At 54.2% G+C, this 18,462-nt stretch overlaps 1 protein-coding gene across 10 annotated transcripts in view; it reads right to left on the bottom strand.

Moving 5' to 3' along the window:
* MPRIP (myosin phosphatase Rho interacting protein) overlaps nt 1-18,462 on the bottom strand; it is a 145,723-nt gene that overhangs the window by 54,019 nt on the left and 73,242 nt on the right. For 7 of the 10 annotated variants that reach the window (XM_055385999.2, XM_055386001.2, XM_019027055.4 and 4 more), the window contains 4 exons: nt 11,884-12,035; nt 7,046-7,130; nt 2,307-2,529; nt 326-839 (listed from right to left, as the gene is read on the bottom strand). In XM_055385999.2, the coding sequence (XP_055241974.1) occupies nt 326-839; nt 2,307-2,529; nt 7,046-7,130; nt 11,884-12,035 (974 nt within the window). The remainder of the gene's footprint in view (nt 1-325; nt 840-2,306; nt 2,530-7,045; nt 7,131-11,883; nt 12,036-18,462) is intronic. The other 3 variants (XM_019027060.4, XM_004042198.5, XM_004042199.5) reach the window with 1 other exon arrangement.

Genomic DNA, 18,462 nt, shown 5'->3' with positions numbered 1-18,462 from the left:
CCAGGAGGAAAAGATCCAGCCCCACAAGGACCAGGCAGCTGAGAACCCATCAGGGAACCTTAAGGTCCCAGTCCTAGGAGGCACTGATGTGAAAACTGCTATTCCTGGCGTCGACCTCTGATGCTCAGAAATTCTGCATTCTGGCTACAAGAGCTGAGTTCTGGGCCCAGAGGGAAAATCCCCCTACGCTCTGAACAGAAAGCATGCTCCGCCAAGGGAGGCTTGGGGATTGTATGCGAGAGAAACAGAGAGTATGAGTGTATGTGCGTGGGTGGAAGTGCATGTGTGTGGGCCTGGGTGTTCAACCCTCTAACCTGCTCCTTACCTCCGCTCGTTGCCAAACAGACGGGCCACCTCCTCCCTGCCAGGGCTCCGGGCCCGAGTTCTACGCTCCAGCCGCCTTCTCTCCACCTGGAAGGCTTCTCGGTGGCTGATCCTGATGGCCTTAGGGACGTCGGCCAGGGTGGCATATTGCCTGCTGGCTTTAAAGGCAAAGGCGCTCCCCAGTCTCTCTGTCCCCCGCCCCCTAGTGCTGCCAGAGTCCACGTAGGCAGGTGGCTGGCTGGCCACATCCAGGGAGCTGAGGGAGATGCTGCAGACCATTTGGTGGGGGAGTCGAGGACCTGGGGAAGGAAGAGGACCACCGAGCTCCCGAGAGGGCGACTCGGGGCAACTGTACCTGTGGTTGGGGGTGCTGGGGCTGGGAGGGGAGAGCGGTGGGGGCAGCTGCTGTTCTTCGGCCTTCAAGTCCTGTTTGGTCTTCTCCAGAGAGAAGTAGCCGCTCTCCACCCGGACTTTGCGGCCACAGTCCATGCGGTCGCTACTCATGGCGCTCTCCTCTGGAAGAGACAGTGGGAGGGAGGAGACGCACTCAGCCTGCTGGCAGCTTTGCTTTGAGGACTTTTTTTTTTAAAGCCCATGTAGGATTCAAGCAGGGGCTTTCTCCACCTCCCGTCTCTAAAATCCAGCACAGCCCACTCAAGGGCAGAGTGAGATGGAAAGAACCATGGATGGGAATGAAATATTTCATGCATGCTTTTTTCTCTCATCCATCTCTCCCCTGCAGCTGGCTGCCTCTCAGCCAGACTGGCAGGCAGGCCCTGCACTTCTAGTCTGGGGGCTTGGCTGGAAGATCAGATCTGTACCTCAGGACGCAAGACCCCCACCACCAACCGCTTCTCACCAACATCAAGGGGGAAGCTGACAGCCAACAAGCCCTTCAGTCTTTTTTTTTTCTTTTTTTTTGAGATGGAATCTCACTCTGTCGCCAGGCTAGAGTGCAGTGGTGTGATCTCAGCTCACTGCAACCTCTGCCTCCTGGGCTCAAGTGATTCTCCTGCCTCAGCCTCCCAAGTAGCTAGGACTACAGGTGTGCACCCCCACATCTGGCTAATTTTTGTATTTTTAGCAGAGATGGGATTTCACTATGTTGGCCAGGCTGGTCTCAAACTCCTGACCTCAGGTGTTCCACCTGCCTCAGCCTCCCAAAGTGCTGGGATTATAGGCGTGAGCCACCATGCCCGGCCCCTTCAGTCTTTTAATGCATTCTGGTGGTGGGAAGGGGCAGGGGACTTCTACAGAAGTGAGACAGAGTGAATAGATTTTTGAATGGATAGGCCTGAGAGGAAGATTCAGACACCTTCCACCCAGAGTGCATGTAGAAGATGCAGACAGAGCGAGCTGGGCTGGCCCCCGCTGCTCACTTATTTTTAACAATCTAGACAAAATACAGATGGGAAAACCCAGCCTGTGTCTTACAGAGCCCTCTAGAGCCTGGGAACAAGAGAGACAAAGATGGAAGACCTGCTCCTGCTCAGGCAATTCCAAAGTGCTAAAAGATAGGGCATGAGGATGCCAACTGCTGCCTCTCCAGCACCCCTTCCCCTCCTTCTGCCAGGGGCCCAGGCAGAATGCGGATGGTGAGAGGGATGAGACTGACTGCTGCTTCTTGGGGCAGGATGCACACAGAAACACGATGGTGCAGTGACAGAGGCCTTCCCATCCACAGACCCTGCTGCAATACGTTTTTGATTCTCCTGACAAGCAACTGGGGCTGACAGAACAGGAGCTGTCTTCCTCCTTTAAAGATGGGATTTAAGAGCTAGAAGGGGCAAGGCCAAGACTGGAGCCCGGGAATCTCAGAACATACCAGGCCAGGTGCTACCCCAGGGCTGATGGACACAGGGAATCGAGGTCCAGGCTTGCGACTGGGCTCTACAGGCCTTGGCTGAATCCCCAGGGCCAGCTCTGATGGGAGGGAGGGCCATTCCAGTGCATACAAGCCAGCCTGGCCCCCGGGGGCTCACCTTCTTTGCTCTCTAGCCCAGGTTCCCGCAGGGAGCTGGCAGCAGGAGGCTGGCTCTGGCTGGGACTCTGAGCTGGACTCAGGCTGCTGCCATCTGGCTGGTCCTTGGTCCTCATTTCCTCCTGCCAGAGTGTGGACTTGGTGGTGGGGACTTTCTCAGCACTGGGGATGCTGCTGCTGCTGCTGCTGCTGCTGGTAACAGCCACCTTGGCAGGCCCAGGCTCCTGGAGGAGGAGAAAGTGGTGTTTGTGAAGGTGCAGGAGCACACAGCTCAGGTTGGGTCACAGGTCCTGGCTGCCTAGCTATAGGGGGCACCCGGGCCAGCTACACAATGTCAGGGGCCTGGAATCTTCAGATACTGCCCCAAAACAGTGAGACCACACTAGTTGCTTTGGAGTCTGTCATTCCTAGACATCCAAGACTCAAATAAGGTGAGACAGAACAGAGTGAGGAAAGAGAACACACCCTCGAGACAGGTCCAGCATCATCTGTAGCTCCTTACAGTGAATGCAAGAACAAGTTCACAGCGCCCAAGTCTGGGCCAGCCCTGTGGCCTTACCCACCCTCTGCTTTTTGCCCCTAAGAAGCTAAAATGGAGTGCCCAGACGCTATGTGAAGGAAAGAGTCGTCAGATGCAAATTAAATGCTATGGTTTCAATGTCTGTGTCTCCCCACAACTCATGTGTTGAAATCCTAACTCCCAAGGTGATGGTATCAGGAGGTGGGGCCTTTAGGAGATGATTAGGTCATGAGAGTGGAGCCCTTATGTACGGGATTAGTGCCTTCATAGAAGAGGCCTCAGAGAGCTGCCTTGCCCCTTCTAACATGTGAGGACCAGCAAGGGGGCCCTCACCAGACACCCAAAGTACTAGCACTTTAATCTTGGACTAACCAGCCTGCTGTGAGAAAAATTTCTATTATTTATAAGCTGACTAGCCTGTGGTATTTTATTATAGCAGACAGAACACACAAAGACACCAAATACCCCACTTGAATCTGCACACAGGCACACACTCACAAATGCATATACACATTCATGTGCACATGTTCGCTCTCTCACACTCACAAACTCACACAAAGCTAGATACAAGCCAGTAGCCCAGATGGAAAAGGTGTCAATCCCCAATCTCTCCAGGTTCTGGAAGTGGTATTGCTCCGAGGGAGAAGTGTTTGTGGGGCAGGCATTTAGGCAGATGCAGAGGGAGTCCCTGGGCAGAGAACCCTAACTCGACTCTGCAAACACAGAATCCAGACAACAGCAGGGCTGTGATCCTCAGCTGCTCCGCAGTGCCAGGTCACATCCTGGGCCCCAACAACCCTGCCCAGAGGGCTGCCAACAGGATGGCTTTGGCCTCTCTCCAAAAGTGAAGCACATCTCAGCTCTCTCGCAAAAGACAAGAGCATGATATACAAGTGCCCACTTCCCACTCCCATCCTGATGGCCAAGCCTCATTTTTAGAAACCCACCTTAGTCTCTCTCTGGCTTGGGCCCTTGGAGAGGCTTGCAGATGACACAGGTTCTTTATATGCATGTATGTGCGCACACTTGCAGATGCAGCATCACCACCAGACTATTTATCAATAGCCTGGCTGGAATCCATACATCCAGTCTCACCCACCTACCTCCCAAGGGAGGCCGCAGGCGCTGAGAGAAGAGGCAGCAGGCCCACACGCACACAGCCAGTGAGGGGCAGCATGGGGGTCTGAGTGTTTCCACCACGTGCTCCAGAAGCAGGAAGGCCATGGGGTGGTGGGGCACTGCCTTGGGTGGGGCTCTGGGTCCAAAGCTTTTGGCACTTTTGCAAGGATTCCAGGCCTCACGGACAGGTAAAGGCAGGGAGGCTCTTCCCACAGACCCAGGACGCACACCTGACCCATCTACTCAGCTTAGGGCTGCCAGCAGACAAACTCCCAGGCTGAAGGCTCCCCTCAGAAGAAGCCAGCTTCTCGGAAGCAAACAGTGAAGGTTTCTCCTGACAAGTTTCCCAAGGGCTCCAATGACCCAAGGGGATGCCGCCCCAGGACGACCTGTCCCTGCACCAAGCACAGCATCCTGGGCTGCTTACCCATGGGAAACCAGCAGCTGTGCTGCCCTGGGAAGAAGACCCAGGGCAGAACCACCCTAACTGCCCACCCCGGCAGCAGCGCTTCCCCAAAGCACAAGTTGCTCTAGAGCCTTGCTTGCCAAGCAGGGCCTCTCTCTGCAGCAGTTTCAGAAGGCTCCCCACTTCCCTAGCAGGAACACGGAGCATGGCAACCAACGGGAAGGAAGAATTCTAACTTGGAGTGGGGGTGACAGTAGACATCCCAGTAAAAAACAGGATTCTTAAGGAAGGAGACACACATGTGGGCCTGGTGGTGCTGGCTGGGCTCACACTGAACTCAGAAGAAAGCCAGAGAAAAGCAGAAGAACCTAGGGGGCTGGGAGATGGAGGAGCGGGCCTCCTTCAGCTCCACCAGAGGAGTGGAGACCCGGGGCCTGCACACCTGGCTGGAAACACAGCTCTGGGCTTCCCAACCATCTCCATCCTTCTGCCCTTCACATCTACATGGGTCATCATTTCCTTCTGCTCCAGGCTTTTTCCTTTATTGCCTGGAGCCCACGCCTCTCAGGCCACAGGCTTTGGAAACTCTTGTCAGGGCCAAGCCCTTCTCTTCTCCCAGGCCTAGACTCTATTGAGACTCCCGCCCTCAGCTGAAAGGCTGTCTGCTGCTCCCACAGTGTGATCCTTGGCCCCAACTTCTGGAAGCAGAACCTTCCAGAAGGTCCCACCTGAGTTCCTTAAGGGGAGAAGCTGATTCTTACTGGGCACAACAGGCAGCCAACACTTCAAGCTCTCCACTGGTTCAATCTGAAACTCTCCCGGGCCAACACTGGGCCATGGAGAAAGAAGTATAGCGTCTTGGGTTCTCGCCTCTCCAGGTGCTCTGAAGGTGTGAGGTTTACCCCAAGCCCCACCCTAGGCCATGAGAATGCCTTTAGCATCAGGCTGCATGCAGAGGGGAGGCCTGCCCAAAGATCCCATCTCAACCATGGACCCTGCTGCTCCTCTGCAGTGCCCCCACGTCACCCCACAAGACTGACTTGACAAAGAGATGGCCTCTGATTAAAATTCAAAGCTTCTGGAAACAAGCAGCCTCAAATGGGATGCTCTCGGGACCAAAGGGTAGAAAGGAGAGACCCCGCAAGGTTGTCTTAGGAGGGGGCTGAGTGCAGAAGGCTAGGAACCCTGTGCTCCAGACTCTAAGAGACCCTCAGTGAAGTGGGTAACCTACCCACCCTGGGATCATGTGGCTCCTTCTACCAACAAAAAAGTTGAAGCTTGGTCATGGGTAGCTGTTTTGGGGAGCTGGGTGTCATGAGGGAGGGAGAGCAAGCAAGTTCCACGGACTGGGCTGAGAGCGGCTTCTGCACTTGGAGTTACCTTATTAGAGGCAGGAGCTCCGCTTCTGCACTGTTTCCAAGGCATCACCATGGAAACGCAGTGTAACCCTAAACGCTGTTATTCTGCCTGTGATTTTTTTGTTTCTCTCCAACTGGGAAGCTTTGGGGGATTTACGTATTAACTGCTGTTCCCCAGCAGGAAGCTCCATTTTCAGTCCCAGGAACCACTCTGTATTTTTCGCCGACTTCTTGCTAGCGACATCTCCTTTCCAGCGGATGTTGGCTTGGGTGTCCCCCACCTGCCTCCCTGACCCCAGGATGGAGGGTGGATGACCATGGGCTAAGAGTGGCCCAGGCTGACTCCATCAGCAGGAGGGCCAATACAGCAGCCCAGGGCAGGTACATCCAAGGGCAGCCCAAGGGGCTGAGGAGAGAAAGGGACCCAGACCAGTGCATGCCCCCTGACCTCTGTAGCCCGTGGGCTGGCTCTCTTCACTTCTGTGGGCCTCTGGCCTTGTGATGCCCAAGGGACCCCCATCCCCACCCTGCTCCCTCTCGGGTGACTCTGAGGCTCAGGGCTTGGGAAGAGTAGCGTATGGTACAGAGGGAAAGGAATTACATTTACTGAGAACCTATAATAGGTCCAAAACTTCCTTTCATGCTCACAACAATCTTGGCGATTAGGCAGCAACAGGCCTGCTTTGCAAGTTGATTAACTGAGGCTCAAAAAAGGTTACCTCATTCCCCCATGGCCCCAGGAACGTGGGGAGTGTGGTAAGGCGGTGTAGGACCCTTCTATGCCTTAAGCCTTGCACACTGGCCAGGGAGGGAAGGAGGATCATGGCCTGTGGGGAAGGACTGGGCCTTGAGGGACCATCCCAGTCAGCCACGCCCTGCTCAGGTCACATGGGAGTTGCAGCAAGGGCCCCTGTGAGCTCCTTATGGGCCATACCACTCCAGAATTCTCCTCCCCATCCTACTGCATCCGGCTGCCTGCAGGGCCATCTGTGGGTGCAGAGTCCTTTTGACTGTGGCTGCAGGTTGCCCGTGCTGCCCCTCCCCAGCTGCCAGCAGGATAGCAAGGGGAGGGGTCACAGCTGTGTACTGCTAGCTGGCTGGAAACTTCCCTTGGGCAGCCCCAGAGCACACTAGCAGGCCACCCTGTCCCTGCTGTGGTTCCCCTGTGGCTTAGTGAGGATCTTGCAGATTGCAGCCCAAAGCAAGGATGTGCAGAGTTGGTGACTGCCTCAGCCCTGGCCTGACTGTGTCCTCACCCTCTAACCTCAGGGAGCCCTCACTTCTTCCCAAGCCCTGGCTCCACTGAGGGGATGCCACCTGGCAAACCCACTGCCTACCTGTGGTGTGGGGGGCTCCACTTTCCGTTTCTTCTTCTGATTCTGCTTGTTGGTCCGGGGATAGACCATGAGCATCTCCAGCCACCTGGGAAGAGAAAAGGAGACAAGTACCAGGTAAGACCCTGGCACTCGGGGACTAGGAGCCCCGGCCCTTGCCGGGTGGTCCAGGAGGAGAGCAGGGCATTGTCCCCAGTGACAGACTGCTATGCTGGGGCCAGAAGTGCCACAGAGCAAGCCCGGACGATGACCCTGCCACACCCACAGCAGGCTCAGGACACGACACAGACTCCGTGCTGGCAGAGAGGCCTGGCCTGGCCATGGCCTCAGAGCATAGGATGTGTAACTTCCATTACTGACCCTGTCTCCAGGGCCTGGAATTGCCCTAACACTGCTCTCCCAGAGTGGGCTTGGTGAGAGTACAGACGAGCTGTGCCCATTTAGGACAACAGAGGCAGGTGCTGGCCCTGAGGCCAGAATCTAGGAGCTGTGCTGGTCAAGTTCCCACAATGGGTACTCTTGAGCGACTAGGGTGTGGGGGGTTGCTGAACTCCCACAGTCCCTGCAGAGGGAGGGTGCTGGGCACCCTGGCTTTGAGGAAGGCTGGGCAGAGCTGCCCAGGGACCCATCAGGGATTGTGTGTGGCAAGTTCACTCTGGATAGACACCAGGGGTGCAGCAAGGGAACACAGCAAAAGCAGGCGCTGCCAGCAGGACGACTCTGGATCTGGTTCTGCCACCATCTCAGCACAATCTTGGGTGGCTCCTGGCCCCTTGGGAGCTTCAATCTTCTCATTTCTGAAATCAGGAGCTAGATCAGATCATGGCACAACTACTCCCACCATACAGAATTTTACAACAGACAAAGGAACCAACAGCAGTTGCCTTGCCAGAGCTGCCTGCCAGTCCTGTGGGGGCTAGAGGACGGGGGTGGGAGGAGCGGAGGGCAGTGTAGGTCCTGCCTCTGAAGCCCCAGCTCCAGCCCTGGGCCTGGTTGTGCAAGGGCAGCCCTAGTGTCCTCTCCAGAGTGGAAGGAGCCTCAGAAGACACCGCTCCAGGTCTTCTTTCAGCACCAGGGTCCACGCTGGGCCTGCTGGCAGCCTGGGCCCAGGGTTGGGGATGGGGGGGTCTGTACTGCTGCATCCTGCTAGAGATCACACGGGTGCAGCACCCAGCAGCACACTGAGCCTGGGGCAGGAGAAGGGCTCGAGTCTTCTGTGCCCAGAGGTATTTCTTTAATTTGAGGTGGAGAGGAGAGGAGGGGAGGGGGAAAAGGGATAGAGGAGCGAAGAGAGAAAGAGGATGGGGAGGAGGGAGGGAGGGGAGAAGGACAGGAAGAGAGGGAAGGAGAAAATGAAGAAAGGAGGGAAGGAGGGACAAACAGACAAAGGAAGGGTCAGTCACAATCACTGGCTTCTGAGACAGCCTCAGGATGGGTGTGCTGTTGACAGGTGGTGGCGGCAGAGGCCAGGCTTAATGCACGGAACCACAGCAACAGAGCTGAGGGGCCACCCTCAGCCCAGCTCAGCCCACAGCCAGTGATGCTCAACTTGCTGAGAGAATGAATAAACACCTGCAATGCCAGAGATCCAAGCCACAGGTCCTGTGGGTCATTCCTCCACGGCCCCAAAACAAGAAAGGAGGCTGTGACTATCTGCAAAGCCAGCACACAGGCAGGCCTTCTGAGGGTCCTGAGCCCCTCTCCTCCCTGGTCACACTTCTCATCAAGGCTGGCTGGGAGCAGAGGTCCCAGGAGAGGGCCTCGCTCATACAACCTGGGATGTTCACAAGCCCTATGGGATTAAAGAGGTTTGCCTTTCCAGTCTGCCATGGCAGCTGCCACTTCTTCTGACCACTCTGAGGGACTGTGCCTGCAGAAGGCTGCACTTAAAACTTCACCAAGGTGTGGAGCATGCTGGAGGTGCAGAACCCTGCCAGGTACCCCATGCCCCTGCAGACTGGCCCAGGTTCCATCAGTCAGCAATGACTAATGGCCTTGCAGGATGGAACCTGGAGAGGAGGGGAGAAGGCTGCACCGCAGGTGCTCTGCTGACTACGTGGAGCTGCTGAGCTCTCCTGGGCTGGCTCCAGCAAGCCTAGGACTGGGGAGGAGTCAGGACAGCAGGTGTCTCATGTGGCCTCAGTCCCATTATGCATCTTAATCTCTGTTCAGACTGCAGTCTGTGGCTGGAGTCGCAGAGATGCAGGGTCCAGGAATAGATGATGGAATGTGTCCTCTGCACTTGGATTTCTCAAGGAAGCCCAATAGGAAGCGTCTAACATCATCCAGATGTGTTATAAATGTTAACAAAACAAACCCCAAGAAGAGAGGAGAGGGGTGTGAATATGGGACTGGTAGGTGCTGGGGCTCCCCAGATAGGGACGGCAGAGCCCGGATGAGTGAGAACGGGGGAGTGGGTAAGGTTAAAAGGCAGGGCAGGGAGAAGGGAAGTCCAGACTTCACCCAGCTGAGAGCACAGAAGAGCTCCCTTGCCAACTCCTACCCAAACCCACCTCGTCTAAAAGAGCTATGTAAAGTGTGGCCCAGAATCCTGGAAGTGGGAATTGGAAAGAGCTGCCAACTTCCTCTACCCAGGCCCAGGAGAGACCCGGCAGCCCACGCAGCTGTCAGGGCTATGCAGAGAAGACCTGGGAAGAAGACTGGGTGGGACTGTCCCCAACCCACCCAGCTCCCAGCTGCCTGGTGGAAGTGTCTGCACCTTCTTAGGGACCAGCTTTGATGTGATCAGAGAGCTCAGACCCAGAATGGCGCTCCAGAGCCTAGGGATGAGGTTACTGGGAAGAGGAGTTATAATGGGTAACAGAGGGAGGCAAGAGAGGGAGCAGAGGAAGGGGGCTGTCAGCGAGGGCAGGAGACAGAGGAATGGGAGGAGGCGGCAAAAGCACTTGTCCCCAGGGTGCACAGGCCACGCCTGACTCCCTCACGCAGCTGAGCATCCCAGCTTGTGGGAAGGTGAGGGCGGATCACGAGGTTATGCCACGTGAGAACCTGCCTGTTGGACACGAACTAACGTGGCCCACAACCAGGGCAAGGGGAAGGGGAAGAGCGTCAGGCAGCTTATTCTGGCTTTGGATACGCCACTGAGCCACCACACACGTGAGGCCCAGATGGCATGTGCACCCGGTACCTTGGTCCATTAACGATCTTGTCTACCCAAGCTGCATGGGTATGGCAAGCCTGAATATGCAACAGAAGAGAGCAGAGAAGTGACCCAGGAGAGGGGCTTGGGATATAGTGAGGACCTCTGGCAGGACTTAAGCTGCCTGCTGGAGGCAGTCCAAATGCTAAACATCACCCTCTCCTAATACCACATGGTACAACACATACCTCTATGTGCTGGTCCTAGAACCAACCCTGCTCCAGACACTCCCCAGCTTGCCCTGGAGACCCAGGACTCCCATCCATCCCACCTGTTACCCACACCCTCCCTGGGACCCAGCTCCTGTGGAAAGGGTGAGGGTTTCCTAGGGAAGCCACCTGGACAGAGGAAGCCTCGGCTGTGTCCTGCCCGGCCAACAGCAGAAACAGGTGTGAGCAGAAGGTGCCCCTGGCCAGGCTCCCGTCTCCAGGCCCTGGGTCTCCTCAACTGTACCACGAGGGTTCTTCAGAAGCCCTTGACATTCTTGATCATATGGTTCTGGATTAAGATTGCGGGAGAGAGAAGTGCTCCTCCAGCTCGGCTCCAGGTGCTCAGAAATGCAAACCTGCCTCTCTCCAGGGGAGGACTCTAGGGGAGAGCACACCCCCGCAGAGAGCACCCCTGGGACCCAGCACTGGCTCCTGGACGCCTTGCCATGTGGCCCTGGACTTCCAGCTGTGCTCACTCACCAGGCTTGGCCAGGCTGCAGCTGAGAGGCTAAAGCAAGGCTGGTGCTCCAAGTCATCTGTGTGTTCTAACTCAAGGGCTTCGTATTCCTGATTCCCTCTACTCTGTACTGCTACAGTCAGCCTGGCCCAGCAAGCCCCAGGTTTACTTTCTCCCAGAGCTTCTTAGACTCATGTGCCTCCTTCCTAGCCTTAAGCAAGACAGGGATTCTCGGACATCCAGTTTGTGAGCTCCTGTCAGGCCCAATGAGCCTGTTCACCTGCACGGACTATGTACGGCTTTTCACCATGGCCCAGGCCATGTGGGTAGCAAAGAATTCCCTGCTAGACTGGGAGCTCTGGGAAGGCAGATGCTGCCCTGGGCTCAGCACTGTGCTCAGGCCCCTGGACTGTAGGCTCTCTCAACCTGAGCCAGTTCGCCACTCTCAGGGGACCTGGATGAGTGAGACACTTAGCCATTCTCTCCACTCACAGAAACCAATCTGTGCAGTGGCAGCAGAGTGGCCCGGGTGTGAGGTGCTGGGGATATGACTGAGACACCTCCCACCCCCACCACCACTGACAGAGACACACGTGGACACAGCAGATAACCTGGCACTTTCATAGGTGATGGAGCCCAGCACCAGCCCTGGAAGGAGGAGCAGCCACCCCAGACTGGGGGAGGGTGTGCCCAGGTCATGTGCTTCAGGGACTGATCCCCTTCCAGGTGGAGGGGCAGGTGAGTTGGGGGTGTGGTGAGTGCAAAGGTAGGGAGGCCCGAGGAGGGTAAGGTGGCCAGAGCAAAGAGGGGCCCCAGAGGCTGCAGGCGGAATGGTGAATGTCCTGATTTCTGCTGTGCTCAGCACATGGCGATGTTGAGAACAGAGACAGAGCCCAAGAATAGAGGCACACGGGGAAGCAGACAACATCGACACTGCCACAGGGGCAGGCGGCCCATCTGGTGTTGGCCCTGTGGCAGGTGGTGGTGCCTTGTTCCACAGTGCCAGCATACTCACCCACTGACAATCTCCTTGGTCTCCGCCCGGATGAAATGCTCCTTCTCAGGCGTCAGAATACACAGGGAGAACTTCTGGCCCGTGCGGCCCTCCCCATCCACCACATCTGTGCACTGGTTCATGTTGATGGTGCCCTGAGGAAGGGTCGTGGGCTGGAAGAAGGCGGCAGAGAGTCACCCAGAGGCCAGCCAATGGGGCCACAGACGTCCCACAGCCCCAGGCCATTCCTGACCCTCCCAGCCTGTGGGGCCTCTAGGAGTGCTCTCCCTCATTCCAGCCCCAGCTCCTCTTCCTTTGTGCCCATCCCAGGGAGGACGGGGACAGGCCTGGCCTTCTCCAGAGGACACCCAGCTAAACACCCCTCCTACATGGAGAGCGACATCCCACTTGCACTGGAGGGGATATGCAGGGGAGGACAGGATGGGGACAGCTGCGGTGACAGGGGCAGCCGAGATCCTGGTCTCAGAAGGGCTGCTGATCCCACAGAGAAGCAAGAAAAAGCTCCAGAGGAGGCAGTTTCAAAATAGCAGGGTTATTTTTAGAGGCAAGGAGGGGGCCAGAGAGAAGCCACATCCTTGAGAGCAGGCTGTGGGGTGGGTGCACTGTGCCTTCTTTAGAGGCGGCCAAGGAGCACGCCCGGCAGCCTGGCCCACGGCACCTTCCCAGGGCCATAGCAGAGCCCAGCAAAGGCTGCCACGCCAGCTCTGGCATGGCAAACAGTAACTTTTTTTCTTACAGCAAAAACTGTTACACACTGAAATTAGGGACAGAAAACCAAAAGCAGGAAAGGATGCCTTTAAGAAATCCCTACTGAGGCAAAGGGCTAGGCAAGAGGACCTTTATGGAGATGACTTGTTTAGCCCTGTACCCTCTGGCCTCTTTCTTACTCTCCCAACGTAAGGATGCTTTGGGAGAGCAGATGGGTTGCCATGGTTACCACCACACCAGGGGTGCCCCTGTCCTTAACACACTCCACACTGACTCCACCCCACTAATGGACAGCTGCTGGCTTCTCCACTGAGCACCCCCAACAGCCCACCATTTCCTTGTTCTCATTCTTGAAGAAGCAGAAGATGCTTCTGATCCATCTGAGGGGTGGCCTTCAGTTGGGCCTGCCTTCCACCCAGAGGCCATCCAGCCTCCAGCTCCTTGCTGACAGTCAATGGGGGCTTGGTCTGAAGAGCAGGATGCTGGGTCTGGTGCCCATGCTGAGCTCAGACCAACCACTCTCCACACCCCGACCTTCTTCCTTTCAGACACAGGTTAGGTGCAACCTCCTTGCCCCTCCACCTCAAGCTCCTGTGATCTTCCTGTTACTTCCTCTGACCTACTTGCCACCTCTTTCTACACCCCTTGATGCCTGCCTGCAGGAGTCAGACCCGAGGGCTGCTGGCTTTGCAGAGCCCTTGCCTACATGGCTGCTGGCTCTTTTCTCCATGGTTAAATGTCCAGGTCCAAGAAGCCTTTCCTTGTGGGGTCTCTGGACTCAGCCATCCCCCGTGGGTCCAGCTCAGAAGGGAGGTGGCACAGCAGGTGGAATGGAGGCTGGGCTCACAGGGAAGCCTCCTTCAGTGGCTTCACCCTTTCAGCATACACCATTGGCATCCTGCCTCAGCACTGACCCTGGGGGGACACGAGGAGGAGCCACATTCAAGCCCAGCTCAGTGCTCTCCCTCAGTGGAGTGGCCCGCAGGTGTCTCTTCCAAACACTCTTAGAGGGTCCTTGAGAAGGAGCCAGGAAAGGGAGATGGGTAGGGTTGCTCTGCAATCAAGCAGTGGGTGTTTCTTGAGAAGGAGAGGGTAGAGGAGGCAGACTCAGACCCCATCTTTATGTTAGTCCAGGAAGCCTGGATCCAAGCCCCTGCCACCTTCTGGTTGGGGAGACCCACACTGAGTGCTATGGCCACAGCCACAGGACAGGTGGGCCTTCCTGCCCAAGGTGGGGGTCCTGGCTTTCCTAATCTCCTCTCTCCAGCTCCAGCCCCTTTACTCTGTTTGACAGAAATTCTCATCCTGGGCATCCTGGCATAGTGCAGGTGCCTGTCTGAACCCTCTGGGCAAATGAAGGGTTGCTCTGACTTCCCTCTTGAGCCCAACACCCCCATGCAAAAGTGCACCCCACCTCCACCTCCCTAGACAAGGCATCTTGTCTCTCTGAGGTGGACTCTCTTGTTTGCTGAGGAAACTCCATGGACCACAGTGAGGACTGGATGACATGAAATGGTAAAGTGGCCAGTGCACTCGTTACTAGAGTGTCAGAAGCCATCCTGAAGGAACCACTGTGGAGGCAGAGGGGCTTTCCTAAGGTGGCCCTTCCTCTCTGGTCTTTGACTCCCACCCTGGTCCTTGGGACCGTGGTCTCAAACTGCTGACAGTACAGGCCCTGGATGAGCTGTGTATCCATACAATGGTGCCAGTCTATTATGAGTGTGCATGCGTGTGTGCACACACACACACAGAGACATATGTTAGATGGAATATATCAACAGAAATTCCAAAGTTTTCTTCTCAAGGGATCATCCACCGGCCCCCTGGAGGCACAGACCCCACTTTGAGGCCACTGTTCCAGGGTTCACTGTCACCAAATTGCTCACTGTCCCTGAAGCCCACTCTTCCCTCTTACGCAGTAATTGTTTGGGCACTTGGCCCCCAGCTGAACAAAGCCCCTGCTCTGCTGCTGAACGTGGTTGTGTCTCAGCCTCACCAAATGAGTATGAAGCAATGCCTTCCACCTCTCCACCTCTCTGGGCCTCAGTTTCCTCATGTGCAAAGTGAGGGTTCTACCTCCTTCCAAAAAGGATTTCAGAAGCATTAATAAAAGGCAAAAACATACCAAGCTGAGCCAGGACTGAAGGAAATTAGCATGCATTAACTACCTGTGTGTCAAGATTTCACAGTTACACTCCCTTTTATGCCCTCTTCAATATTACTTACTGTGAGGCGGGCATCACCTAACCCTATCACACACAGAGAAAGGAGAGCAAATGGGGGTAAATACGTTATCAAAGAAGGGAATATTTTAACTCCAGAGCCCAATCTATTTCCATGGAGGAGGGAAAAAGAACTTCCTGCTCTTAATCAGATGATCTCATTTTTATTTAATCCTGGTATTAACTTTTCGTTTTCTTTTTCTTTCTTTTTTTTTTTTTTTTTTGAGATGAAGTCTCGCTCTGTTGCCCAGGCTGGAGTGCAGTGGTGTGATCTCAGCTCACTGCAACCTCCATCCCCTGGGTTCAAGGGATTCTCCTGTCTCAGCCTCCCAACTAGCTGGGACTACAGGTGCATGCTACCACACCCAGCTAATTTTTGTATTTTTAGTATTATATTTTTGTATCTTATAGTAATTTTTGTATTTTTAGTAGAGACAGGGTTTCACCACGTTGGCCAGGCTGGTCTCGAACTCCTGACATCAACTGATCCACCTGCTTCAGCCTCCCACAGTGCTGGCATTACAGGCGCGAAGCCACTGCCCCTGGCCTAACTTTTCTTTTTAACAACAGCTTTATTGAGATATAATTTACATACAATTTACCTAAAGTGTACAGTTCAATGGCTTTTAGCATCATGTTCACAGAGCTGTTCTGCAATCAAGTGCAAACATTTCCATCTCCCCCTGAAAAGCCATTCGCAGTCACTTCCCTTTGACACCTGTCCCCACCTCAACAACTGCTAACCTGCTTCCTGCCTCTGTGGATGCATCTCTTCTGGATACCTTGCATAAATGGAAAAATCTGGCTTCCATTTAGCATATTTTCAAGGATTTAGCATATTTTCAAGGTTCCTCCACATTGCAGCATGTGTCAGTCTTTCAATCCTTTTTACAGCTGAATAACGTTCCATTGTGTGGCTATATCGCATTTTGTTTATCCATTCATCTGTTGATGGACATTTGGACTGTTTCCATTTTTTGGCTACTGTGTATAGTGCTGCTGTGCACGTTCCTGTACAGTGTTCCTGTGCTCTCATTTCTCTTGGGTGTGTACCTAGGAGCAGAAGTGCTGGGTCATATGGAAACTATATGTTTAACTCTGAGGAGCTGCCAGACTATTTCCCAAAGTGGCTGTGCCATCTCACATTCCCACTAGCACTGCGTGAGGGTTTGGGACTAACTTTTTAAATTGTATTTATGTACTGCTTCTAACCAGCACTCTTGGAAGACAGGTCCAGGTACGTACTGAGGACCTGCTATAAAATAGCTCCCTTTGGCCGGGCGCAGTGGCTCATGCCTGTAATCCCAGCACTTTGGGAGGCCAAGACGGGCGGATCACGAGGTCAGGAGATCGAGACCATCCTGGCTAACACGGTGAAACCCTGTCTCTACTAAAAATACAAAAAATTAGCTGGGCGTGGTGGCGGTCGCCTATAGTCCCAGCTACTCGGGAGGCTGAGGCAGGAGAATGGCGTGAACCCGGGAGGCGGAGCTTGCAGTGAGCTGAGACTGCGCCACTGCACTCCAGCCTGGGTGATGGAGCGAGATTCCATCTCAAAAACAAAACAAAACAAAACAAATAAACAAACAAAAAAACAACAAAATGAAAACAAAAAATAGCTCCCTTCGATTGTGGAGAGAAAGGAACACTTATACTTATACACTGTTGGTGGGAGTGTAAATTAGTTCAGCCATTGTGGAAGACAGTGTGGCAATTCCTCAAAGACCTAAAGATAGAAATACCATTTGATCCAGCAATCTCATTACTGGGTATATACCCAAAGGAATATAAGTCCTTCTATTATAAAGACACATGCATATGTATGTTCACTGTAGCACTATTCACAGTAGCAAAGACACGGAATGCCCATCAATGATACAGACCAGAGAAAGAAAATATGATATATATACACCATGGAATACTATGTAGCCATAAAAAAGAATGAGATAATACCCTTTGCAGGGACATGGATGGAGCTGGAGGCCACTATCTTTAGCAAACGAACACAGGAACAGAAAACCACACAGCACATGCTCTCACTTGTAAGTGGGAGCTAAATGATGAGAACACATAGACACATGGAGAGAAACAACACACACTGGGGCCTTTCAGAGTGGGGAGGGTGGGAAGAGGGAGAAGATCAGGAAAAGTAACTAATGGGTATTAGGCTTAATATCTGGGTGATGAAATAATCTGTACAACAAACTTCCATGACACAACTTTACCTATGTGACAAACCTGCACTTGCACCCCTGAACTTAAAAAAGAAAAAGAAAAAGAAAATAGCTCCCTCCAAGTCTCAGTAGTGCAGTGTTCTCCCTTCCCCTGCTGCCGATGGGGGAAGCAACAACGACAGCACCAGCACAGGCGCAGGGCACAATGGTGCTCATGTTTGCGCCCATGCCCTTGAATACCACGCACTGCTGCAAACTCTTCCCCTGTGTCCTCTCACTGAACATTCCGAACACACTATGAGGCAGGCACTACTGTCACTCCCATCCCGCAGACAAGGAAGCAGACTGCTAAGAAGCTAAGTGCAGTCATGCACCGCACAACGATGTTAGTCAACAGTGCCCTCTATGTTTTGCTAGGTTTGGATACATCAATACTTGCCACTGTGTTGTAACTGCTTGTGATATTGCAGTATATGCTGTACAGGTTTATGGCTTCGGAGCAATAGGCTCTACCACAAAGCCTAGGTGTGCAGTAAGCTGTACTGTCTAACTTTGTGTAAGTGCACTCTAGAATATTTACACAAGGACCAAACTGCCTAAGGATGCATTTCTCAGGATGTGTGCCTGTCATTAAACAACGCAGAACTGTAATTTAGATTTAAGGTCACAATGCTAGGAAGCAGCCATGTCAGGATTCAAACCCAGGCACTATGGTTCCAGAGCTGGTCCCCCTGCTGCTCTGCACTCAGCAGCATTTCCAGACTGAACACACTCAACCAATGGCTCCAGGGAGCCCCTCAGCCAGCACCTCTCCCCTCCCCTGCCTCTGCCTAGGGGGCAGGACACAACCATCTGTGTCTGGGTAGGCCTGAATCTTGTGCTGCGAGAGTAAGGGCAAATATCTAGGCTGTAACCCAAATCCAGCCAGAAGGAACGCCTCAGCTCTAACGCTGTCAGCAAAGCAACTCTGATGAGCTCCCTGCCCTAATTCTATACCTCCAGAGGCCAGGAATCCAGGTTTCCTAGGAGGCTGCGCTTCACCTAGTTTTGTTTGATACATTTTCCAAAAAAGAGATGGCCCTCTGTAGGCCATCGACTCTGCTATGTCACCAAGTTATGGGTTCAGCCCCCACATAGCCCTCCAGCTATCTGGAGCCTCTGGTCCTCTTCTGGGCTCCACCCTACCCCAGCTAAGGGGCAGAGTTGCTACAGGCTGCAGATTGTTTAGGCAGGAGGACACAGGACTAAGGCTTCTCTCCAAAGAGATGAGCACACCCTGCTCCTCCTGCCTGTCCTCTGTCCACAGGCCCACGGGAGGCTGGAAGCTCTGTGCACTGCAGCCAGGGCATCTTGTCAGAGGCCAGAGTGACCTTCCTGGGTTAGGGTAATACTGCTACAGCAGCCTCTCCAACCGGGGACTCTCCACCACACCCCTGGCCCAAGCAGAAGCACTTTTGGGAAAACAGGCCTTTGTT

The sequence above is a fragment of the Gorilla gorilla genome, chromosome 4 (genome assembly GCF_029281585.2).
Source record: "Gorilla gorilla gorilla isolate KB3781 chromosome 4, NHGRI_mGorGor1-v2.1_pri, whole genome shotgun sequence".
Taxonomy (NCBI): Eukaryota; Metazoa; Chordata; class Mammalia; order Primates; family Hominidae; genus Gorilla; species Gorilla gorilla.
Note: the sequence above shows the minus strand (reverse complement) of the source record. Positions and strands in the feature narration are given on the sequence as shown.